Raw genomic sequence first — 27,609 nt, 5'->3', positions numbered from 1 at the left:
TGGCAGTAAGGGGGGGTCAACTTTTTCTCCAGGGTGAAAGGGAACCCAGTACAGTGCAAGTTTACAGTGATTACAGTATCTTGCTTGTTTAACTAAAGCTGTCAAATAAATGTAGTGAAGTAGAAAGTGCAATATTTCCCATTGAAATGTAGTGGAGTTTAAGTATTAATTAACATAAAATGGAAATACTCAAGGTAGAAGTACCTCAAAATTAAACTTGAATTCCTGAGAGAAAACAAAGGGGGAAAGACTAGCTAACTAACTAACCACAGCCACAAAAAGACTAACACTAGTTAACTAAACTGTAACTTAAGAAACACTAGTTAACTAAACTGTAACTTAAGACAAAAGTTAGAAACTAGCTAACATAAGTGTTCACCTGTAGATACTTGACACAATCTAATTCAGAAACTCTGAAGGTAAGAAAGTAAAGTGTATCAAACAAGTTAGGTAGTTAGCTATTGCTACTTACATTTACCTACAGGGTTCAACTCTTAATCTGGGGGGGTCAGATCTCCCCAATCACCCACATAATTTGAACCCCAATTTTGCAGTTACCAATAGCTGGGCACGAATACTGCAAAACATTTTGTTAAATTACTAAAGTAGAGGCATTTCCCTCATTTGTGAAATGTTCTGATTTTTGGCATCTCAGTCATCTGCAACTTTATGGTTGTTTGACAGTTACATTATGCCCTCATGTTACTGGGTATGCAGCAAGTGAAGTGCTTTTCATCTTTTGTCATCTTAAGTCACAGATATAATGAGGAATCAAGGGTGATTTTCTTGCACTTTATATATCACTGAGTCACTCACTTTGGTAATAACAGCATTGCTTTAGTTCAGACAGAGGATTGATTGAATCAGCTGATCAGTCATCAGGTGATACTCTACAACAGCTAGTAACCACAAATAAATTCTGTTAAGCCCACAGCCATCTCTCATGCTCTAAGCTAACCTGACACTAAATTTGAAGAGGGCAGTGAACAACCATGGTAGAATCAGAACAGTGAGTTAGTTGAGCTTTTTAAAATGTATGACACTGGCATATGGCTACACACAATACTGCTTATAATATGTATATGTATTTTCTTATTGTATATCAGCTTTTAGAGATATTTAGAGTCACTGTTGCTTACACTGTAAAACATTGTTGAGGTTATTAACTAACTTCAACATAGAGGCCGATTGGAGTCAACATTCTTTCCACAAGAAATGAACTCCTGCTATAGTCAGCCACAGACAAGACTTTGTTCACTGTTTACAAGCCTGCCAGCTCAGATTGAAAATTAGCCGAACATCTTACATGTATGTGAGAGAGTCAGCGTCTCCTGTAGTCTGTGTGACATTTAGAATCAGCAAGGTTGTCGGGCTGCAGTGTATGTTTTGTAACAGGAGAGGTCGACGGTCACATAACTCCCCCAGCTCTCCCACTGAGACACACATAGCAGAGTGACCTGTGACGAGGCAGCGTATCCAGTGACAAACACAGGCTAGATGGAAACAAGAGTGTGTTTGCTGAGCTCGCAAAGAGCATGTACGAAAGATTGCTATAAGGAATGCACAACTGTAGCAACTGAACAGTGCTGTTTTCTGTTCTTTATGTCATGTTTTTTTTTTTAAAATGCCATTTTGAGAAGGAAAGCGTATTAAAATTCTCAATTCCATGGTTTTCATAAGCTAAACACCTCTGACTTAAAGCTGCAGTAATCAATATTTTCATATTAATGGTGGGTGAAATGTGTGACAAAAGCACTCACTCATAGTCATGAATCAACAGACAGTTATCACCCAGTTCCCCTCAGCGCTCATAGTTTTGGTTTCACTGCCTGTAACTTTGCTCTTTTGATTCCGTTTCACAGTCAAGCTTGTTTCCAGCAAATGTAGGCAGCTGTTTTCAGTGGAAAGCTGCGATAAACCCACTTTTGCATTCAGAGCTTTGTAGGTGGGATTAATAATGGGGACGTCATTTTCCTGCACAGCCAGTTAGCAAGGCAACAGAAACAAGGCAACAGGCGTTGTTGAAATTGAAGGAGTTGTGCAATTTGTGGTAAATCTTACTATGGCCAAACCTCATTACAGAAATGACAGCAAAGAAATCGACTAGTTGGAGAACATAGTGGAGCATTACCCTCCTAGAGCCACGTTATAACTTTTCTCAGGAGTTGGTAGAAACAAAAACTACACGAAAAGGAGATTGAATATTGGACTTAGAATTAATTAGGTGGAAACTGGACTCCAAATGAATGGCAATCAACACGTTCAACATATCAACATTATAAGGTGATAATATGTCAGTGTTGTGTTGTTCCTCTGCCCCAAGAGGCCAAAATAATCTATTAATGTTGTTTGAATCAAAATCATTTGAACATTTTACCATCTGCTGATATGTAACATTTTGCTGCTCAGAGTAGGGTCCATGGGCCCCAAGGAGGGCTTGAATGGATGAGTTGGGTTAGTCTGTGGTTGAATTTGTGTCACCTTAAGGGTCCTTGACGTGAAAAAAAGAACCACTGGCCTAGGTCAGTGGTAATACCACAAGGCCAGAGATGTTGTCCCCTCTTGTCACTGGTGATTGAAAAAAGTATTCATAGCTGCAGGTCATGACTGTATTAGGGCGTTGGTCTCTCATCCCTTTCCTGAACTTCTAAAATAACCTCCACATGTGCACAGGCTGGGTCAGATATCCTCACTGTAGGACCACCGGATGAGACACAGCAAAGGGCCTGCACATGAATGTAATTATAATACGTCCTTTTTTTTGTTCTTCAGGCCAAAGATAAGGCAGGAAGTGATATTTATTGTCACACTCCTCCGGGTTTATGTCTGTGTTTGTCTGCTTCCTACCTCCTACAAGTTCAACATCCATCTTACTGCACCTACTTTCCTGACCCCATTGAGGAAACTGAGAATAAACGGTTGAGATTGCTATTTTAACATTTTGTTTTTTGTGTGGATTAGACAAGTTTTAGTAGAGTGTCCATCTTTGCTCAACATGCACATGATCTGACAGAATCTGTAACTTCTAGACCAACTTTTTCCTTGCATAATACGCTATCTGAAAGAAGAGTTTCAGTAACTTCCACAACAATAGCTGAAACATGATTACTGCATATGGAGAAGACAAGAGTTATAAATATGATGTACTCAAACTAAAAATAACATTTTATTGTGATAAAAGTCAGAAGGGTTGGATTTGAAATGTTCCTTCTTTCGTTAGCCTTCTTTCTGTCCTGTCTGCAAGCTTGTTTCCCCCATCAAACCAGACAACGTTAGTTAAAAAAACACTGCACAACGCCTGTGTTCCGCTGATTCAGATAGAGAAGTGGAAATGGACCAAGGAATTGAATATGCTGAGTATAACAAGCATCCAGACAAACAGTCGCCAGATTTACTCCAACAAAGTGGAAAAATTTGAGTTATAATGGTAATTTATTGATTCAATTTATTTATGGAAATACAAAATTACATAAAAAGAAGCATAGAATGAAAGAGAAATGTCATCAGTGTTTACAGTAAAACCACCAACCAAAAAAACAACATAAGGACAACCTGAAAAAAAGATATCTATAAAATAATAATGATAGATAACGATGAAATGAGCAAATTAGTAGATGTGATTTGTTTTGATATTTTTGGCCCACAGAAAATAAAGAAATTATGGAATTATTTAGAATTAAACAAGGGTCACTGACAAAAATGAGTTTATTCAATCCTTGCTCCATTTGTCTTGTAAATGTCATTTACATTTTTATACTGAATGTAAGATGATAAGTTGAAAGCATTTAGTTACTCTCACTATTTCCATACTAGTCAGATGTAAAAAATATCAGTGAACTTAGTAGGAAGTTCAAAATGTACAAAAATAGATCCTTGTGGTACACCACGTGATACACATTGTACTGTATAGATATCACACAACAAGCCATCCACTTGTCGTTACACATTGCTCACACTCAATTAGCGACTGCATAGTCTATAACCACAGAAAGCACAGGCCTAGTTGTTAAGTAGAGATTTATGGCATAATTGTAGCTTTTCAAATTATTTGGGAACAAATCCAGTTTCCTTGGAAATGGCAAAGAGAAGTTCAAAAATGTGGCCTGATTTCACTGGGTGTCCTCAGTCATATTAGAGAAAGAGAAGCAGTGAGGCATTGTGGGGGTTTAGGGGTGAAGGGACATGTTACATGAAGAGGGGTGGGGTGGGGGTGGGGGGGGGCATCGATATTACACAGCAGCTTTCATACGGATAATTTAGACATTTATCTCTTTGTAAAAACAAAAAGGAGCCCAATGTTTAAATTGATGATTACTACAATTCCAAACTGATTTCCTGAACTGATTATTAAATTCTTTTCAGAAACAAAACATGACATATATGCTGAGTTTGTTTTATGTTCTCCTAAATTCACAGGACTTGAATTATATTATTGAATATATAGCCAATCTTTAATTAAGATTTTGGGCTGTCACAGTTTCTTGAGACAAAAGTAAACCGAGATGTAGGAGTTGTCCTGAAGTGTAAAACACTGATTGCTCTGCTAGGAGAAAACATTTTCACCCGAAATCTTTTTGTTTTATTCTTACACTGAAATCACAGAGGAGATTAATGTGGTTTCAGCACAAACTCTTATAATCCTCCAGCTTGTAAGCCATGTTGAATTCTTTAAGAAGGTACAGTTATGATGCAGCTGAAAAAAAAAGCTATTGTCTCTAAAACAAGTCAATAGCTCTAAAACACGATGCACAGTAGCAGGTAACATTTCAGAACTTGATGAAATTGTCATTTAATCTATAAGAACTCATGCTTCTTATTGTTTTTGCCCATAATTAGTTTTACATTAAATTGATTTTAGATGGGAACACAGTAGTCTGTAGAGTTAAATTTAGACAGAACATCAAGGTAGCGTAGCCAAAATATCTACTCATACGGATAATCTTGGTCTAGTCAGTGTTTGAATTACCATAGCAGTACATACTTGTCTTTTGTTTTTGCACAGTAGCACACAATTCTTTCAATTGTGTCCTTGTCATATGTTTCTCATATTCCAGCTAGAAGGACACTCAGAGAGTGCAGACCTCTGCCAAGGCCAATGTAAAACATCATACACTTGACATCAGAGAAATCGTATCTGCCCCAAATGGCTCTTACCTGGCCATTGCACCATCCTTCCACCAAGTTTGATCCAAATTGGTTCAGTGCTTTCTGCATAGTCCTGCTGACAAATAAACAGACATGGGTGAAAACACAACCTCCTTGGTTGAGGTAATAGTATATTTTGTCGTTTTTTGTCTTTTGAGGTTATTGAGGAATAACAGAAAACAAAAGAGGGAGGCAAGGGCTTAGTTTATGTTTTACACTTGTGTCTATGCACATTATTACCACTAGTCAGCCCTACCAAGATAAGCTGCTTTTGTCCTTTGGGCCAGTCTGTGAGAAGGGCAGCTTAACATGTGCGTTTAAGAGAGACTTGGAGTGGATGGAGCGAGGGAGGGGGCATCAGTTTCAGGGAGGACGGAGGATTTGGCCAAAACACTTTGTGACAGGGTTCCTTGTTACACTATAACAACAGAAAACTCAGACCTCTGGCCAAGACCTGTTGCGCAACCAGTGGTGTGACAGTGTACACAAAAGGGAGTGAAATAGAGTAAGGGGCACAGGGATGGAGGGATAAGAGGGGGAAACACTCTTTGGAAATAATGGTGAAATGTCTTGAATATTATAACGTACCTGATTAACACTTACACATTTAAATTCTCACAGATCCCTCACCTCCACATTGGTGATTAAATTACTTTACAAATGACTCACTTGGATACAGTTACCTTCAAGTAAAAGATCCACCTTCTTCACAGAGTGCCTTTCATGAGTGTGATGTGATATGAATGTAACATTGTAATGGCTTAACACTGAAAAAGAAAACACAAGTTTGTATAGTCCCTCTTCAAATTCCAAACACATGCAAGTCCAATAGACTGGAGACATTTGGAATAGTTGTTCTTTTAAATATCTGTTTGCTAGGGCCACACCACTGGAGAATTTGGGGGATTTAGCAACCAGGAAGAGGAGTTAGATTCTACATTTTACACTGGTGATAAAACAGCAATGTTTATTCTCTTTGAGTGCAACATCATGCATACAGCCATCAAGTCATCATAGACCCCTTTTACAATATTATCATTTAAAACAAATTAAGCCAAATTTGGGAGCTAATATTAACCTTTGTTAGCTTAGCTAACCTTAGCCTACTTAGCTAGCATAAAAGCAACAGTAACTAAGGAAGTGCCCTTAGTGAAGGAATTGGACTTGGACTTTTGACCTCAATATTTCTAAAATACTTTGATGTACTTAATGGAGATATGCTTATGATTTGACAACATGAAATTCAACTTGCAAAGGTTTTATTTGCTCAAGACAATATGAATTCCTCTCACATTAGTGCAAATGCTTATTGTCCAAAATGCCCTGCAGCTGACTCCCTGAAGCTCAGAAGTGGATGTACTTTCCCATTCATACAGGACCTTGAAGTCTGACCAAAGCAGGTTACACCATACCAATAAAACTGTCATTAATGACTCCACTCTGATTGGTTCTTTGCACCCTCCTCGCTGCTTCATGGAGGTGTTGGAGGTAATGAGTCACTGTAGCATTCATGCAGGTTGGTTGTTGCTGGGGAATGGTTCAGGATCATGAAAGGCAGTTGTAGCAGCTGACTGACTCCCCTCCTCACTGAGTTCCTGTGCATGCTCCAACTGACCCATCAATGAAAAGCCACTTTCTTCCCCCTCTCTGGTGCATGGCTGTGCAGGAGAGCGAAAGGGAGGTGGGAAAACGATGGACAATACAGTAACCCAACGCTGGCCAGACTCACAATGTGAGGTCTCTGTGCCTTGGTAGACCAACAGACAGAGAGGCCTTTCTCATGATCCAACTGCTTCACCAATCCCACGCCAGCATTCCTCTGAACTTTAATTATGCAGCAAACACATGCATATTCACGTGCTAATCACGTCACCTCGGCCAGGACACCTTGTAACGTAATTAAGATAGCAAAAGAATCACATGATCCAAGGGGGCCAATACATAGAGAGGACATAGCTTTCTAGTGATTATGTAATCCTGTCAATAAAAGACTGGCTGATTGTTTAACCTCTGATGATGTATCTTGTTGGGATCTGTAGGATGTCCTGCTGTGCCCTTACAATTTTAGCTTCAGTGAGCACAGTATGGCTCTACCCCATGTCAAAACAATAATCCTATTAATACAAATATTCTATTTTCACATGGTGAGTGAAGAAAATACTAATGTATATATTATTTACACAGTTTTTTTATTTCATCGAATTTAGAACTATCTATTCATACCTTCCTGTAAACTGTACCCTTTCATTCTGTTCTGTTTCTCTTCAGCTTACTTTTATCACCAGTTTTCATCAGTTTTATTTATTTTATTGTAGGGTTACTTAATCGTCATGCTTTAGATGAAATTACTTGGTTCCCTAAAATCTCTCCAGTGTGGAGTCATCTGCTTCCCTTGAAACCTTCAGTGAACTGTTGTTTGGAATAAAGATTAGATTATCAGGCACATTGCGCACTAACTTGGACTGATGGCTGAGTTTCATGCATACTTAAGAAAGAATACAGTTATTACATTTCTTTCTTTTGACTGGTATGATCATCTAACTGATGTTTCAGAGAGTTCTCCAAACAGCGAGGAATATAATTCTACTAAATCACTTTTATTTTCATGCAATTAATGTTTGTTTGACACAGAATAATTTAAAGATGTATACTAACCAGAATCAGTCCCGTAGGGACACACCATCTGTGTCTTATAGTGGCCGGTGCTTATACGTAAATTTTCTGTGACATCAGAAACAATAGGATTTCTTCAAACAAACATATGGGAAATTAGTCATAAAGTATGTATAACATAGTTATTTATTTCTGTATTCTAACTCCTCTTATTGTGAGCTTTAGCTTCTTTAGCAGATTGTGTCATTTTCTGCTGATTATTCAAATGATTGTCTGACAAACTTCCTTCTGAAAGCACAGACAAAGTGCAGAACAGGAAGGGAGGCAACCTGCAAGATGAACTTCAGTGATTATTGGCCTGAACAAAGACAAACGCTGATGACATCCGAGAGGTGCAACGCAACGCTGAAACATCCACGTGACTTCCTGTTGATTTATGGGTTTGGACCTGTAGACAAAACAGCTGGTGGTGGCCTTTTGGAGAAGTTAAAGGATCAACCCACCAAAACAAACAGCGCCTGCTTCCCAAGTGATTTCCTGCTCAACAACATGAAAAAAAAATCCCCCACAGGCAGCATCATCAATTTAAAACATTGTGTCTTGTCAGACACCATAAACACCTTTTTTTTCAACCACCATCTAAACAATTCTCATTATTACGTTTGTTGACTGATATATTATTTATTTAATTAGGATTTTTGGTTTTGTTCAGTTGCAGGTTGGATGCGAGGTTGTGGTTGGGTATATTTTTTCTATTTTTGGAAATTTAATTAAGGATGCATTTTAGGATGTGCATGTTGTGCATTTGCCTTTTAAAAAACACTGGACAGCACGGACTTGAGAAAAAATTAAATTGAATTTTTTTATCTTTTGTATATGTTGGAAAAGGAAAAGAAAAGATGTCCCTCTATTTGTCCTTTAAAAGTTTGTTAGTGTGTTTTGATTGTCAAACAGTCAGCTTCTTTATTTAAAGTCATTCTTGTAGACTTGCGACTTTGTCTCTTAAATATATTATTTTTATTGATATGCTGTTTTACCTTCTGTTGCAGCTTGTGGTGGTTTCCTGTTTTGTTATTTTTTCTGTCTTTATCGTAATGTTTTGGATTACACCATCAAAGATAATGAAAATCACAAGGATTGAACTGGTCCACCCCTGACAGGATAGTGTGTAATCACCAGTGATGGAAGCTAACTAATTATAGGCTATTTACTCATGAAGTTTGTTGCTATTTTTAAGTATTTGTAATTACTTGAGTATTTCTATTTTATGCTACTTTATACTGTGACTCCACAACAGGGGGAATATTGCACTTATTAATCCACTGCATTTATCTTATGGTTACAGTTAGTTGCTTTGATCATTTGACATCCAGAGCATCTAATCAGCTTAAAATGAGATCAGCCTTAACCAGCTGCAATTCTGCTTACACATCAATACATGAGTAATAATAATGCAATAATACAATATAACTTGTCCCTTTAAAGTTTTAAGTAAGTTTTGAATTGTCATATTGCTAAAAGATCTTAATAGCCTACTTTCATCAAAGGTAATCACAACAATTCAATTATAAACAACATGTTAATTTGAGGTTTTCACATGTGACATATAAAATTTAGAAGTTATTAACTAAACATAAAAATAAGCCATATCTACATAAACTCCATCTCCCTCTTTCATGGAAGTGTCATTTTCAGGTTGAGTGGGACAGTTTCATTGGTAAAAGTGGAACAACTGTTTTAGCATTAATATTTATCATGCATTTGAGCAAACAAGGCTGAGTATTTATTCAGATCTCTCCATTTCATCCAAACCGTGTCCATACATTCATTTATCTGCTTCATATTCAGTTGTCAAGTACACTGCTACTGAAAATAACGAATCAGTCGTTAAATAGAAATGGGCAGAAAACTGTGATTTTACTGAAGTAAAAGCTTGAATACTATTGTTTGATTTTTAAAAATGACTTCAAAACTAGTTTAAATAGTCGACGTGTCTAACCTTGATATATCTTTAGACAGAACTCTTTCTTCATTTGCTCTTATATTCTTACATGTCTGGTAACATTTCATCCATGGGTTGATTGCTTTTCCCTTTTCCCTTAATATTTTACTTTCACCTCATATCTCCTGTCTCCCTTCAGCAGCTGCTTACCATTTTCTGTAGGCTAATTACTATAAAACATATTTATATATGTACTGAAGTTCTTTTAAAAAATACATTTACAAATCATTACCATTTTCACATTTTGATTCATTGACTCATTGCTATGAGCAGTTTTTATGCTTAAAAGCGCTGTCCAGCCAAACCTGAAATCTCCTGTACCACAGGTTGACTTGGACTATGTTTTGAAATATTAAAAAAAGAGATTTTTTAAATAAATATTTAAGACATTAACAGTATACTGTATGAACATTGTGTAAAAGTAGAAATTAGATTAGATTTTTTGATAATTTAATGGCTGCCTTATCATTCCAAAACATTTCATTTGTCAGTGTTATATCTATATATAGGCCAGCACTGACAAATACATTATTATTATTATTGTTGTTATTACATAAATTCTTGTACGTAAAGGGTGTGTGTGTATGAGTGTGTGAGTGTGTGAGTGTGTGAGTGTGTGTGTGTGTGTGTGTGTGTGTGTGTGTGTGTGTGGTACGCAGCAGCGGTCTTACTCACTCAGTGGAGGGCTGGTCTTTGTCGTCATCGCTGCTCATATATAATTAATGAGGAGGCAGCGGCCACAGGAAAACTGGCTGCTTCTGGTTTCCAGGCATAAATACAAAGCGGAGCCGGGTCTGAGGGAAAAACGGCACAAAGGAGAGCGGAGCACTCAGAGGTTTTAAAGCTGAAGACCAAGAGAGTCAGGTAACCAGCTGCTCTACTGACAACACATTTAACACCCGCATTGTTTACAAGAGTGGGACGGCGACGGCCGGTGCAGCGATTTAAATGTTTAACCAAAAGAGCCGGCTCTGTCAGAAAATCGCTGAAAATACTGTGAGAGCAGCTTATTTTACTGTAGTTATCAGCAGCCACATGATAGTGAATGTCACCCAGTTGTTTGTGTTGATAAAGACGAAAAACGCTGCACAAAAACAACCAGTGTAACCAAACCGACAGCGGATCAGATCAAATACAGTGATGTATTGTGGGTCTGTGTATGTGGGCTTTTTTAACGGGACAGATTGATCTGGCTGGAACAAAGTACATTTATTTTTATTTTTATTTTTATTCATTTATTTATTTATTTCTCTTTATATATACGCTTTATAGTGTTTTTAGGTTTTGTTGTATCCTGGCCTCATGATGTGTTTGACAGACAATCAGTCACAGTAACTCAGTGAAGTTTGCTTTGTTTCAAACTGCTGCCGCTTTGGCATCACAGCTTATACGTGGCAGTAAAGGCTTTTAGTTTCCAGCATATAGACTGACACATAGTAGATCCAAAAGTCCAGCTCACATTGTTTCACTTTTTATCTGCTCTGTCTCCAGTCTCATTTTTCTTAACTGTAAAGATCATTGTTAAAAGTTGTTAATCCTCATTTTGTTAATGATATTTTGGGACCACTTTCTAAGACATTCTTTACTGAGGGTATATGCTGTAACTAATGGCTTAATTAGTGGTACATACAATCATTTGCTAATGCTTTAGTGTTAAATAAAAGCAATAAAAGCTCAAGAAAGGTCAGGTTAGGTCAAGAAAAATTATTTTTGCTGGTGTTTAGTTCACTGTTTTCTGACTTTCTAAAAAAACTGTCTATGATCTAGTCTGCACTTATAGGCTTTAATTAAATCATTAAAAAAGTTTTTAATACATCAGATATGCAGGCATAAATGATAACAAGTTGTTAATAAATGTTTTTTGGTTCAAGTAAGCGGTCAAACTTTGGTTCAAGTAAGTGTTCAAACTGTCCATTAGTTTCAACTTATAAACCCTTTATGTATTGGTTAATAGCGCCTGCATTTTTATATATTATATGATTCACTGTCATGGGTTAGTTTGTTTCTTTACACAGAAATATACTAAAATGAACGTTAACTTTTTAGCCTTCATTCATTTTCTTTGTTTCTTTGTATTATCTCTTACTTTCAGCGGTGATGATTTGTGTGTCATCATGGTGTACTTCTGACTTACTGAGCCTTTTCTCTGAGACTGCGCTTCTGTAACCTGTGTGTATATTTGGCAACACTACAATAGTCTCTCAGGGCACAGTTCTTCTCTTTATCTGCATCAGGTGAACATCCAGTGTGGTGCACAGTAGCAGAGCGGTGGATTGTGTGTGTGTGTGTGTGTGTGTGTGTGTGTGTGTGTGTGTGTGTGTGTGTGTTGCCTCCACTCCATCATCCCAGCATGGGAAGAATCAGAGCTGGGAGACAAGTGTGGAATGTGTGGCCTTTGGCTAAAAAAAACTCCAGACTATACTGCAATTTGTTTGTTGTTAATGTAGGGATGCAGAAATGTTTGTTATCATGCTTAGGCTACATGCGACTGATAACGGAAATGCAGATGTGAGAGTGGAAACAGCTGGAAAGAGTTGTGTCCACAATTAAAGGAGAGAGCATAGCAGTAAAGATGAGAGAAACACACACCGTCATTAAAGATATTCCTGCTCAGCGCTGGCCCTGCTCTTGAAAAGGCCACCAGCCCTGTATTGTAGATTGCCATTTCTAGGTCAGTGATAGCTAACCCACCCCCACCCGCCCCATCCCTCCCACCACCTCCTCCTCTTACTCACTCCACCCCACCCCGAGCTGCCGATCCACCCAAGCTCGGCCCACACATTAATCTGCGGTGGCGGTGGAGAACATGGAGTGGTGGCATGTGGCGAGTGTGTAAACCAGCCGCGGAATTACAAGTAACCATGGAGGGATATACAATCTGTCAGAGAGGCCAGTGTATGAAGTTATCAAACGCTGTCTATGAATCAGATCTGTCACTAAATTTAAAATCAATGTTACTTAAGTATCTGTAAAATCAGGGGAAATTTTGTACTTGTGGCAAACACTTTTTGAGTTTCCCCTCCGAGAAGAGGTGCAAAGATGTTCCATTTATATCATGCATTTCAGTAAGGTGACTCAATCTACTGACCTAATCAGACTTTTCTAATGAACAGTAAGGGCTTGAGCCTGCATGGTCATCCTGTTGCTAGAAGTAGAGTCTGGGATTTGTGGCACATTGAGGTCAAAACACCCAACAACACTTGCAGTATAAAGAGAGACCACATTACAAACAGTTTTATGATGACCCTGATGAAGCTGAGACGTGCTGGTCTACACAACACCCAGACATCATCATGAAAACATTAGTCCAACAATATCATGATATTTGGCCTTGTCAGCATCCCTCAACTCTGCTCGAGGAAGCTGAACCATTTATCCAGGTATATGCCCAAAATACATGTGCTTCGTCACAGAGATGCGACGTGTTTGCATTGAATGAAAAGAGTCAGATTATGAGCAAGAAACTCCCCAGATACAGATACGTGGACATGTAGAATGCCTGGATTTTACTGTCCGGGAAGCTTATGTGCCACTGATTATCTGTTGCTAATAGATGTACAACCTGCTGCCAATACAAATATGTAAATATTAGAATATATGTTTTATTGTACATACATCTACAGTATGTACACACACAGACACACACAATATACATCAAATCATGTGCTCACAGGTCAACAGTTGACTGGAAAAACATGCAGCTGCATTTAGGGATAAGACAACAAATGCAGGAACAATACACAACTAGTAGAATATTTTACAGCAAACAGCACAATACCGCCTACTGGTGCATCCACCTTTTGTCAGATATGTTGTTTACATTTGTTGTTTGCCACAAAGCAGTGTCCTCCTGTGACCCTCATCTCTAACAAATGCAGAATATAAAAGAGCAGCAGTGATAGTACTGAAAATACTGAAAACACTCGATGAAAACCTACTGTACGTGTAGCAGCGCAGGAAACAGACACGTTAGCCTCGGGTCAAGACCACAGGTTCAATAAGCAAATGACAACCAACAATCACAGACAGGCCTTTTGGTCTGAGGTTTGTTTTGTAGATGATTCTGTTATTAATATTGTATCATTCCAAAAATCAATACATCACCCAACATCACCCTTTACTCTTTTTTTTTTTAAGCCAGAGGATAAGCCTATTCATGGTGATGTTGTTGCTGTGTGTTGTGTGTGCAGCAGAGATTTTTTTTTTGCAAAGCAGTAGTTTCACAGAAAGGGACAGACCTGGAGCTGAAACGTCATTATACATACAAAAACATAATTCAGTGGGACCTACAACTGCAGACTGGAGTCGAACACACGTCACTTAAGATTGTGCAGTAGGCTATGGTTAGATTACTCTATTGTTACATATAATTTTATACCACAGTGATATATAGTGGTATTATATATTTTCTGGGAAATCTGTTGATAAGCTGCTTATGTAGTAAGTAATCAGATGAAAAAAAACAGACAGGAATGTCTGTTTTAGTCAAATTCAGTGATCTGGATACCTGACAAATTAAGAAACTGCATAATACTGATGCAAGAATCATATAAGGTACAAAGTACAAGGTAGAATTTATTTTCATTAACTCCATTTACAATAATCAGTATACATGAGAATGACAATGCTTTTTTTCAGTGGTTATAAAGACATAAAACAGGAACGAAGGCAATAAAGTATTAGGTTGAGTAAAGTGCAATGAATGAGCAGTAAAATCCAATATTACCGGTATGACAATATCTCAGACAACAGACAGATTTATATTGTTTCCTGTTATATATTGCCATATTACCATTTCAACAGAAATGCCTGTTCAGCCAATCCGTGCAGTGTTCAACCCATATTCAAGACAAGGGTCGCGAGGTCAGATCAGATGTTGCGTGTCGACCCGTCCAGATTAGCCGCCTTAACCCACATCTGTGTTAGAGTTCAGCGGTTCGACCACGGCTCTGGTAGAATTTGAAACAGGAAGTTACAGAGATTTCCAGAAAAGCCTGTGCACAACATGTCCTCTTTATATGTTTGACATCACAGTTTTCTCACTTCACTTTACTCTAGCCACACATAATTGTCTTGCAGTGCTGGCTGGTGGTTTCCTCTCTGACTTTCTTTGTCAGCTCTTGATCAGGTGACTCATCTCACTGAGTCATCAGGGTTGACAATTTGCTTAGAACGCAGTTTCTCGGATGTCAAAAGTTGAAGTTCAAGGTTAACAATCAGTAATTTTGATGACTTTCCTGGGTAACAGCAATCTGTATTTGTTCTGGCATATGAAAGGAAGATGAATGACCTCATGTAACTGAAGAAGACCTAATGAACAGGGTGGTTCATGAGTAACACGTACAGTAATTTTATATCAAAGTCCACTGAATTCTTTCTGCTGCGTGATCTCAAGTTGAAAGAAACTCAGTGTGTATTTTCTACACTGTACCGTATGTACGGCTCCATGTGTCCAGCGTTGCTGTGGTAACAAAGCGGGGAGTAGGCAATGTGTATTTATATATGTGTACATATGTGTGTAACAGCAGGGTATCACAGTCTTACCTCAGATGAGTTCATATAGTTGCTCATGCACATGAAGACATGCCCTCAGATAGCGGCTCTAGCAGTATACGTCTTCTGCAGCAGTGTTGCTTCTTAGTACATTCCTCTGTTGGTCTAACAGGAACATCTTCTGAATAGACGCCCACTGTGTTCTTCTTACCCACAGCTGTCCATACATTCAGAGCGCGCAGCCTTGTGTGCTGGGGTAACAAGGTCACTTGTGTATTTCTCACTCTTAATGTAACTGTTCCTGGGACTGCAATAAAGATTTTTGTGTGTGTGTGGTCTGTTTGCTGATAACGTGGTTAGTCTCACTACCTCTAATATGCTAAATAAACAGTTGGTAGATGGAACAATATAAAAGTGTCACGGAAAAATTAAATTAATCATGGCTATAAACACAGCTGTCAATGTGGGCCATATTAGGAGTAATGCCAATAAGCAGCATTGTCAGCAAAAAAAGAGGTCCGTACAGTCAGCACTTAATAAACCAAGTGACGCTGCAGACCTCGAAACATGCCAAATTATGTGTGCCCCCAATCTGCAGGTACACTGGTCAAGCTTTAAAGTTTTAAATGGTCACTTCACGATATATTACCATGACAACAATTTGTCCAGCTTTTGAGATATGCATCTGCTCCCCAGTACGATGGAGATCAGTGGAATTTCATTTGTGCTGCTCACAGCATTGAAAAATTAATTTTAATTAAGATCAACAGCAACACCTCTTACCACAATGTTTTCACACCTCAGGAGAGGGAGGACTCAATAACATTAATCAGAGACTAAAATAGGCGAGGCAGGGCTTTGGGCAGTGGTTGGGGATAGGCAGGCAGGGCAGGCAAAAAGGAGCAGGTAAATGGTGAAATCCAGCCAGGCTGGGAAGCTACAGCCTGGAAAGCACAAAAGGCAACCTGGCAGAGAAGGGAGGAAATGGGCCAGTATATAGCCTATACCAGGAGCTGATGACGGAATTAGCAACAGGTGAGTAGGTAAGCAGGAAGAGGCAGGTGGCTCAAATGTGGGAAGAGCTATTTTCTCAAAGATCCCACAAAGTTCTAAAATTTGATTTTATTTATTTATTTTTTTTTAATCTTGTGAGCACCAGATATGGATTTTGTTCGTACAAGTTATTTTGTACGCACGTGTAAAATACATATTCTCTTTTGAAGGCTCCATAGTTTCCAAACACAATGTTGTTGATTTGTTTCAGTGGAATTTTTCAGTGCTACTAAAAAATCATTTATGTCGAGGTCAGTCATTTATAAACTCTTGACAGCATATGCCATACTGCATAAGCGAGAGAGAGGCAATGATCAGTAGCTGAAAATATCCAATGAGGAATAGCATAAAAGGCAACTGCTACAACAGGCATGCAACCTAATATGATCCACCCGGCAGTGTTTGCACTCATGAGCCACTTTCTCTGAAGTATATTGTTTTTCAAGATATGTTTCATGTCATATACATGACATATAAACTCTAAAATACTTTGAGTTTTCTTTCTGTTACTCAGTATTACCTTCTGCTGTATGAGCAGTTGATTCAGGTCATTTTTAACTTGGGTCTTTGTCTTTAATTTGTCCTCAGACTGCATCGAAGAGGAGCTTGGACGGCATGCAAAGTTGTGAAATTTCGTCAGACAGCACTGATGATCCTCTTAGTAGCGGGTTACGTACTCATCGGCAGCCTCGAATAGTAGTGATTGGTGCTGGCTTGGCCGGCCTTGCTGCAACTAAGATCCTACTGGAAAACGGCTTCACGAATGTCACTGTTCTAGAGGCATCAGACCACATCGGCGGGCGAGTTCACAGTGTTCAGCACGGTGAGAGGACGCCTCCTTGTTTCACTCATGTTACCTTAAACTTTGTGAATGAGTCCTAGATACTGTAACTGTGCCCCTTTAACAGAATGACTGAAACTACAGTATGTAGCAGCCCCAGACTAAATAATATCATGCAACATTTATTTGCTTCATTACAACTCTCTGTACATGTACTTCTCATTTTGCAAAACTTACATGCATTCAAGCCAAAAAGTGCTACACCTCATTCCCAGCAGACTCTCCTTCCTCCTTCTAAACATACAGCAGTTTCATGGGTTAATATTGCTTTGCTTCTGTTTCTAACTCATATATAAATGTCTAATAATAATAATAATAGATATAGATATTATATTTTATATAAATGAGCTTTAGAGGTCCTAGTATGCCAACTGTTACATTTGGGCAGAAGTAGGCTTTAACGGACTGATCTGAGAGTGGTATTGATCTTCTCATCTGACTCTTGGCAAGAATTTGCCAAAATTGAACTAGCCTATAGCTTAAGGGTTGTTATTTATCCCTGTGACGCCAATAAGCAAAGTGTTCAATAGCTGTTTCGCTCACACAATAACTGATTGCTTTCGCGTTTCGCTGTGGGCACCAGACACATTTTACAGCATTTTGAGCTCTATTTGACTGCAGATATGCTGTATGAACAAAGAATCTTCTGATTAAAGTTGGAGTCATAAATTTAAGAGCCGTGTTGCAGACATAGCACTGATATAATCTGTACTTGGCCCCTTTCATATCAAAGTACGGTACGTCTGCGTTTTCCCTGAAGTCACATTAACTCTGATTAGCAGGTACTGAAAACTGTCCAATCAAGCAACCATTCACTCACACAATCAGCTTAATTTCCCTAAATAACCAGAATTACTACACTTATCAGATGCATGTCCAGTTCCTAGAGAAATAATAAGTGCTTTTTACCTGAACTGGTTGAGTGATGCTCAAACATTTTGCCAACAAAGTAGACTCAAGTGCAGGTCTTGCCCTATAATTACCTTTAATTTCAGCCATGACAAACTCCAAACAAGTACAGAGCAACATCTGCTCGTGGTGCTGATACTGTAGGCATATAACAGAGGTCACATGTAAACACACTCACTCATACAGCAATGTTAAACGTAAACTTGTGTGTCAGGCATGTGGACAACGCGTCTGTTATGTAATGCTTGTGTATCTGCTTAGACGTTTCGTAATCAAAGAGGCATTTAACCATTTCCTTCTGTGCACTGGCCCGTTATTATTACATAAAATGAACGTAAAGAAAATGAACATAGTGTGATGTCATTGTCCTCAGGAAAATGATATAATTAATGGTATTCCAGTGGGCCTCAGTAACTATGTACGTTAATTGAGTTGACCCTATTCTTGAACTGCCTAATTATCTAAAGCTCAAATTTTCATCAAGGTTTCATTCAAAGCCACGCAAGTGACGTTGATTTCAAAGCGATCAATGTTTTTCAAACTCTCACTGATCCCTGTTCTTTTACTCCGTGTAGGAAAAGCAACTTTGGAGCTTGGAGCCACCTGGATCCATGGTGCCAACGGGAACCCAGTGTACCATCTGGCGGAGGACAATGGGCTGCTGGAGCACACCACAGACGGGGAGAGGAGCGTGGGACGCATCAGCCTGTACACCAAGAATGGCGTCGCTCACTACCAGACCAATGTCGGGAAGAGGATCCCCAAGGACCTGGTGGAGGAGTTCAGTGACGTGTACAACGAGGTGAGGGGACACATACGCACAGGTGCACGCAATGCACAGGTGCACGCATGCACGTACAAATGAGTGCATGCATGGACGAGAACACACAGATACCAAATGTTCAGCCCGCCTGACATCAGAATATGCAGGATAATGATGTCACATACTGTATCAGATTATATAAAGCCAGCAGTAACAAGGCTTCTTGTGGGTCAGTCGGTACAAACTCATACTGTGCAGCCAAACATTGTTCAAACTATAAAACTTTATTTCAGATTGTAGAGGAGATCTCAGTTTTTCACAGATGCTAAATTTGTATCTGGCTGGATTTGGAGCAGTGCGCAGAAAATGAAGCACAAGATATCCAGAATATTTGCATTTGATTAATCAGTACAGCCATAAAAACATGGAGTCCTCGGTTTGACTATTTTTCTCAGTGTCAACATCATATGGCTTCAATGAAAAGTTAAAAACAAGTGGATACATATATAGAATATATATGACACTGTCAGACAGTGTGTAGTAAGATGATTTTTCCATCTATAAAGCTTCCTCGGGGGGAAACTAAATGGGAAAACAATATGTTGAGTCTCTACATCAAACATGCGCTTATATCTGTGACGGCACTATTAAACATATCCTCGGCCTTGAGGTGGTCCGGTGAAATGAGCACCAAGGCATGATGATTTTAACAAGGAACAGGCCATTTTTGTTCGCCCAGTCCTCCGCTCTCCGCTCTGTAGCAGCCGCTGTTAGCGTTTAAGTGGGTCACGTCTGGAAAAGCAGTTACAGAGAGAAGATAAAGAACACACAGAAGGCATTTTGCTTTTGTAAACCCTTGTACATGTGTGTTTTTTTTTTTGTGTGTGTATATTCTTTGTGACCTCCATGTCCAAATTGTCACACCTACGCTGACCACAAATTATATTTATACGTTATCCCCACTTCATTGATAGCCATAGCATATCAGTCATTTTGCTGATTATTTTTCTTCATTATTTAATTGATTAATCATTTGGTCTATGATTCAAAATTCCCCAAAGCTGAAGTTGACAAACTCATATTGTTTGTTTTGCCAAAAACAAAAGTTAGTTACCATCATAGAAAATATTCACATCTGAGACCATGAAGATTTTTACTTTAAATAACAACCTCAGTGATTAATCTACAATCATTTTCTGACAATCCGCCAGTTATATCACTACTATATCAACAAGAAACAACCAGTGTCAACACCAAGATGATTATTTTTCATGTGGCACAATTGAAATGTGCTTCTTTTTTTTTTAAAGCATTAATGTGTTAGTACGTTTCTCACCTTTGAGATAAAATTTTCGATGCTGATGCTACAGACACAGAGAAAATCATGTCACATAACACTGGATGTAATCTCCATTTGCTGTATTGAAGTATCTGAAAGTTTTTTTTATTATCTGTGGTTATACAACATAAACAGACCCTGTCTTTAGCTAATGCTCCACTTTACCAAATTCATACTGTCGGTGTTTGTTGTTTTGACCTGGTGCTTTTCCAGGAAATAGTGTATTATCATCTTTGATGTCAAGAAAGACAGGTTTACGTGAACGCAACCCAACATTCATGTAGCATCTTGGGAGTGTAGCAACATTTCTTCCTCATATTTTTTAATACTCCCTTCCTTCTATTTCACAGGGTGCAGCTCATGTAGTGGCTGGCAGCATTTATTTTTAATGTTCCCGAGGTGCTTCTCCATCATGCTAAAAGTAGAGTTCACCATTTGACACAATCAGGTGCTGACTCAGCCTGCCCTGAACTGAACTAAAGCAGTTTCTTTGTGTCCTCTTTCCCCTTTTTCTACTTTCCTCACATCATTCCTCATTCCTCTACCCCGCCTCTCACCTCTCACACTTTTTTAGGTGTACGAGCTGACTCAGGAGTTCTTCCAAGATGGGAAGCCAGTTTGCGCTGAGAGCCAGAACAGCGTCGGCGTCTTTACACGAGACCTGGTGCGCAAGAGGATCATGTTGGATCCTGATGATTCTGAGAGCATCAAGAAGCTCAAACTGTCCATGCTTCAACAGTACCTCAAGGTGTGTGTGTGTGTGTGTGTGTATGTATGCATGTATTCTCACTATCCATGTCTATCTGTGAGTGTGTGGCAGTGTTTCGTGTTCTGGGTTTCTGTTTTCATTTCCTCATTTCGTTTTCCTATTAATATGAAGTACATTTGTCAGTCAGGAGGTGCATCCGTTCTATAAGCATTGGTTTAATGGTTTCATGGTTTAATGGTGAACGTTTGTTGAGGCCCTAAACACATTCCTGAATCATCAACTCAGAAATGTGGAAAACAACGTGAAAGCATAGTCTAATCTGTTCTGCTGACACTAATAGTGAGGGTTAATTAGACAGCAGTTAATTACAAAAGATTGGTTTGCTAATTAGACAGTAATTATGAGCTTTTATTTACTTCTTCCTAACCTGTAATTCATGTATATATCCACTGACAAATATTCAGGCAAGGGCTTCTAGTTATTTCAAGCACAGTTGTTTTTAAGTGTTTATTTCCTACCACACATTTAAGAGTCGTGGTTTACTCAGGCGTCCTTTTTTTTACCAGCAGGACTTTTATTCTGAGAGCCTCAGTGTGCATTGATAAAGCAACACACAGGCTTTATTCTGTCATAGAAAGGCAATATTTTGACAAGCAATCAATGAATTATAGTTCGGATACCAATAATGATTATTTAGATTATCAATTAATCTGTTGACGTTTTTTCTCAATTAATTGTTTAGTCTATGAAATGTTAGAAAAGAGAGGAAAAATGTCTGGCACAGCAGAGCACACAGAGGCCATAATGAAAACAATACATTTTCAATTACACGAAACAGACAAAATCACATCACATTTGAGAAACTACAACCAACTGATGTTTTTCATGTTTGCTTGATAAACCATTTACTCTCTGTTGGAGAGTTAGCCGAGAAGATCGATACCACCCTCGTGACTGTCCAGCAACCAGTAAGCTTAGCTTAGCACAAGGACTAGAAACAGGGCAAAACAGCTAGCCTGGCTATGTCCTGTGATAACACATCTGCAGTACCTTCCTGTTGTCATGGTTGCCTTACATCAGAGCCAGAAAACAAATTAGCTCATTTCCCAAAATGTCAAATAATTGCTTATAATGATTAATCTATGATGGAAATTGAGATTAATTAATTTTCTGTTAATCAGCAAATGAATTAATCATTAAAATCATTTCAGCACTAAACTAACTCACCTCATGTATGACGTAAAGACAAATCAGTAATTTTGTCTAATCTAACTGGATAAAAAACATACAAAACATCTGAGAGCTAAAACTGCCGCTCCTCATGATTATTGTGGGCTCTAAAAACACTTAAATTGAAGCTTTGTCTCACTGGAATTTTGCACCAGTAGCTATTTAATATATTCATGTTATTTTAGCACTGCTCCATATGCTTCCACCCACACACACAGAAACACACAAAGCATTTTTTTTTACTTTTTCTTTTTTTTTTTTTTTTAAATGCTGCAGAGAAGATACAGGGGCACGTTAGCCACCAGGTATCCGCTACCATGCTGGCTAACCAGCTAATGAGGCAGAAGCAGCAGCAGTATTTTTGCTTTTTCATTACACACCAACAGTACGTGTCCTCTAAATAAAACATTTGAGATTCCAACATGTTTAAACCAGTTTAATTATGCTGGTGTGTGCAGAGCTGCAGCTGTAGAGAATAGAGATGAGTTAGTGTGGATTTAAAAGGGTGTAAACGCTTGATTTAAAATGCAAAGGCCGTGTCTGCAAAGATTTTCTTTAGGTGTATCAACAAACTGATAATTTGTGTTACAGTTTATTTGGCAGCAGATAATTAGGCTGCAAGTACTAACAAGAAATGTAACTAATCTGAGTTGTTCTCCTGTTTCAGGTGGAGAGCTGTGAAAGCAGTTCTCCCAGTATGGATGAGGTGTCTCTGAGTGAGTTTGGTGAGTGGACAGAGATCCCTGGTGCACATTACGTCATTCCTGAAGGTTTCATGAAGATCGTGGAGCTCCTGGCCCAGGACATCCCCTCCCGCACCATCTGCCTTAGCAAACCGATCCGCTGCATCCACTGGAACTACTCAGCACAGCATCAGGAGGTGATCGCCAAGAGCACCAACCAGGAAAACAACCACAATGACAACAACCACAGCTGCCAACCTCACCAGGACCCTCTGATCCTGGGTCACCCCATCTGCGTGGAGTGCGAAGACGAGGAGTGGATCACGGCCGACCACGTGATCGTGACGGCTTCTCTGGGCGTGCTGAAGCAGAACCACGAAGCCATGTTCTCCCCCTCTCTGCCTGAGGACAAGGTGCTCGCCATCGAGAAGCTGGGCATCAGCACCACCGATAAGATATTCTTGGAGTTTGAAGAGCCCTTCTGGAGCCCCGAGTGCAACAGCATCCAGTTTGTGTGGGAGGATGAGGCTCAGCTCGAACAGCTGGTCTACCCCGAGGAGCTGTGGTACAAGAAGATCTGCAGCTTTGACGTCCTCTACCCGCCCGAGCGCTACGGCTACATGCTGAGCGGCTGGATCTGTGGGCAGGAGGCGCTTTACATGGAGCGCTGCGATGACGAAACAGTGGCTGAGACCTGCACTGAGCTGCTGAGGCGCTTTACAGGTCAGGAAATGCACACGTTTGTAATAACAGCTTTATATTCTGGTTTCCCATCACACATCCTGTTTACAACATAGGAGCCTTTTCGGGGTTTCCTAGGTTGATATCTACACTTTATTTCATTTATTCATTAACTTGTTGCAGTTAAGCTTTCAGGAAGTATCAGTAATCTAAAGCTAACACAGTAACCTTGGTAGACTGTGACTGAGTCTGTCAGCTCAGTGACTCATACGAACTATAACTCGGGTTGGGTCATTGTGTTCCATATAAAGGAAATGACATAAGCTTCAGCTGTGACGTAAGAGGCTTTTTTCGTGAGAAAAAAAAAAGAGGTTGACGGATAACAGCTGAATGACTCAGGTGTCTTTTTTTCTGTGTCTAGTGAGCAGCAGCTAACGGGTCTGGTGTTACCACCACAAAAGCAACACTGAGCAAAAGCAGAGATCATCCGATAGATAAAGTGAAGAGGCCTTTCTTTAACTGACATTTGATCCCTCCTTTTCCTTGTGACACAAATGCACACAAAAGTTTTCAGTGTTATATTTTCTGTGAGGGTAAGTCAACACTGCTGCTACTAGCTGTTGAAAACACGTCACTTATTGTGCAACATCGGAATCTTCCTGGAGGAACAAATGTAGCTGTTTCATGGCGATTGCAACATGAAATGTAATCACAGTCGTCTTCTGTCAATAGATTAGGAATGTGCAGAGAGAAGCCTGAGATTGTAACTTGGGAACACGATTGCGTCAGAAATAGGTCAGAGTGCGAGTGCAGAGGCAGTGACTGTCACTTTATGGTGAGGTCAGTGGACTTCCTATGGATGACGACCCTGAATGACTACAGGAACTACACACACATACACAACCACATTTCTCATTCAGGTCATTGCGGCTTAATCCCCTCAGCTGTCGCTTAATTACATATAGACTCGCTGGGGCCTCTCTGCGCACAGAGGGTCATGAGTTGATTAGTGTTGGCAGATGGGGCGTTCCAGTAGGAGGCCTCAACTCACAGCCGACACATTCTTAGTTTGAACTGGTTTGATTCTGTCATGCACTGGAGTCACCAGACTGTCCTTGATTGCCGTCAGGTTTCTCCCTCCACTATCTTTACTGACTCCTCTCCTCTCTTTGTCCTTCCACAGGGAACCCTGACATTCCAAAGCCCCGGCGTGTCCTGCGCTCCTCGTGGGGCAGTAACTCCTACATCCGAGGCTCCTACTCCTTCACCAGAGTGGGCTCCAGTGGCGGGGACTGCGAGAGGCTGGCTATGCCTCTGCCTTACGCCAACAGCACCAAGGCTCCGGTGAGATGACCAGCACCACCACCTCCACCACACCACATAGCATATTGTGCAGTTAATATATGACAACACTGTGAGCTATTAGTGTAATATTTCAAATTAAGATCAAAAGGACAAACCTTCCTCTTGTTTTGACGTATCAGAGTCCTGTCCCAGGAAATACAACAACATAAAATATTGTGTAACGCTTAATTTTTTTCAAGCATTTTGTCTCCATTTTCCCTATAATTACTATCAGTTTACATATTAGTTTCTTTTAAGGAAATAATGTTTCACCAAATATTGTATAATTATTATATAATTATTGTATTTCTTACAATAATTATATAATAATAATTATATAATGTTAATTGAAGTGGTGTAGAAGATTCGGACTGTAACTACCTCCAGAAGAGTGTTTTCACTGACTGTACATTTGGTTGTTTACAATCCCTGCACACACTCTGAGCGCATCTGGCTAATGCGGCGGTGTCATCACTACCATGTCATATCCCAGCACATGCAGAGTGAATACAGCTGGGTTTTGAATGCTGACCCCTGGCCAGCAGTCTAGACCATGAAACCCGATGCGTCTTCTTGGGGGGAGGGTTGTTGTGGGTGGAGGTTCCGTATGCTCACTTGACACTGCTGAAGGAACAGCATGACCCATCCGCTGACATCCTTAAACCCTGTCACAATTTCCTTGGCCCTCAGGAAAGTTACTGTAGTATATTTACAGGACTAACAAGGGAATCAGTTATGGAAAAAGAAAATAGTGCTGCACGTGAGGCCAAATATATGTCACGCTGACACAGATGGACGGATCTTGTTTCGAAAATGATTTTCTCCTCTAAAAGCTTCTCTCCGTCTCTCTCTGCTTATTTCACTTTTATTTCATTCCCCCCTCCTCCGTCCTCAGCCTCTGCAGGTCCTGTTCGCTGGAGAGGCCACCCACAGAAAATACTATTCCACTACCCATGGTGCTTTGCTGTCAGGACAGAGAGAAGCCACTCGCCTGATGGAGATGTACCAAGACTTGCACAGAGCTCAAACCACAAAGCCTAATATGTAAAATAAAACCACCTCTGACTAGTGAAATAAAAACAAAAAATGAGTTTTAATCTTTTTATCTTAATGATCAAAAGCATAGCTCGGGCATTATTACATTGATAACAAATGAGTATTGTTCTTATTGTACTGTAGATTCAAATCATGCTAAAGTTTATTTGAGATGTACTGTTCAAAGGTTGCCAATGGTGCTGTCATTTCTTGTCTTTATCATTCTGTTATTATGTTGTTTTTTTTAAATCAGTAATTTAATGTTTATAATAACAGCATCTGTAATTTAACTTGTTTTTGTAAGTGCCTTCTGTACGTAATGTTATGTTATTTCAAAAATACTGGAGATAAAAAAATTGAGAAAGTTTTAACAAAATAAAAGCTCTATCATCATCAAATAAGACCAGTTCAGTGTTGTTAATCCAGTAAATTATTAAAGTATCACAGTAGCCATCAGATGTCTCCTCCCTACCCACTTCTGTGCTCATGAATATTTTCCAGGGAAGTAGCTACAACCACAGACGAGAGTGGTTTCCATGCTATCACCATTTCGGTATCCTTTTAAATCTGTGGGAGAAAGACAGAAAGTGAGTGCACATGGAAAGAAAAGAAAAGGCTCCAAAGCTGCAATGCCATGCCAAAGTGACAGATGGTGTTAGAACAGACCTCAACCCAGTCCTCACTTCTGTTGGACAACAGTGTTAATCCTCTTCATCAGTGACAAACACGATCAGACGCTGAAAAGAACTGGGAAAGTTTTAATTAGCAACAGAAAAACAGGGATATCAGTGTAAAATGCTGCACTTCCTCCCCACTTATTAGCAACTTATTTCACAGTTATACAACGTGTCTTTCTATTTTCTCAATAGCTTCCTCCTATTAAGTGGGATGAAGAAGAAATCAAGAATTCTCATTTCTTTTCATGAGCTAACAGCAAAATAAAGGAAAAAAACAATTCAATTTTCTTCAAATGTCCAATATTTTCCTACAATTACCAAACAAAATGAGCATGTTTTAGTTTCTCTGTCCTCCAGTGCTTCACTGTACAGTCCACAAGACAAATTTGAATATAAAACTCAGCCTCATGTAGCGCCAAATGGTTTTAAATTTATAAAGCACCATAAAGTGGATCACATCATTCATGAATCCTGGCCCCCAACATGTAACAGCAATCTCATTGGTATCTACAGTAATTCGAGATGATCTGACACCTGTCCAAAACTCCCCTCTTCCACAGCAGACAGCACCACTCCTCTGTTTGAGCTGCAGCACAGCTCTTTTGTTTTTCACTGCCTGGCTGTCAGCATTGAGGTCCGTGAGGGGTGGAGGGGTCCTGAGGCAGCTGGGAAAGGAAATTGTAAGAATTTAAAAAAGGGGTTTTTAAAACAGCATTTTTTTTCCTGAAGTTATGTGAATCCTGGGAAGACTAACAACGCATTTGCTGCAGCCAATACAATTCGAATTACGGAGGGGATTGGGAGGGTATGACCCCCCCCCTTATTAAGACTTGGGCCCCACCCAATATAGGTAAAAACAACAGTTCGGGGGGGCTGAAACATTTATATATCCTTCTTACCTGTAATTGTAAATATTACAATGTATTTCCCATATGCATGTCAGGAAGAATAATTGTAATACAATTTCAGACACCCCTAAAGTGGACCATACCATTTCTAAACTTTGACATCAACTGACAGCCTCATCTGCCTGCCTCACTCCATCAGTGGCTCCATCCCCAGTACATTATACTGTATATAATAATAATAATA

General features: G+C 39.4%; 1 protein-coding gene across 1 annotated transcript; it reads left to right on the top strand.

Annotated features, from left to right (window-relative positions):
- The first annotated feature begins 10,500 nt into the window (after positions 1–10,500).
- smox (spermine oxidase) lies at positions 10,501–26,241 on the top strand. The gene is made up of 7 exons (XM_023427134.2): positions 10,501–10,624; positions 16,895–17,129; positions 18,632–18,858; positions 20,733–20,906; positions 22,765–23,503; positions 24,645–24,805; positions 25,701–26,241. Exons 2-7 carry the CDS (start codon positions 16,922–16,924, stop codon positions 25,851–25,853), a joined length of 1,662 nt encoding a protein of 553 aa, XP_023282902.1. The 5' UTR covers positions 10,501–10,624; positions 16,895–16,921; the 3' UTR covers positions 25,854–26,241.
- The last annotated feature ends 1,368 nt before the right edge of the window (positions 26,242–27,609 follow it).

This window comes from Seriola lalandi, unplaced genomic scaffold (genome assembly GCF_002814215.2).
Source record: "Seriola lalandi dorsalis isolate HSWRI2012SDOR001 ecotype SW California unplaced genomic scaffold, Sedor1 jcf7180002054851, whole genome shotgun sequence".
In the NCBI taxonomy this organism is placed as follows: domain Eukaryota; kingdom Metazoa; phylum Chordata; class Actinopteri; order Carangiformes; family Carangidae; genus Seriola; species Seriola lalandi.
The sequence above is the reverse complement of the archived record's forward strand: the minus strand, read 5'-3'. Positions and strand labels throughout refer to the sequence as shown.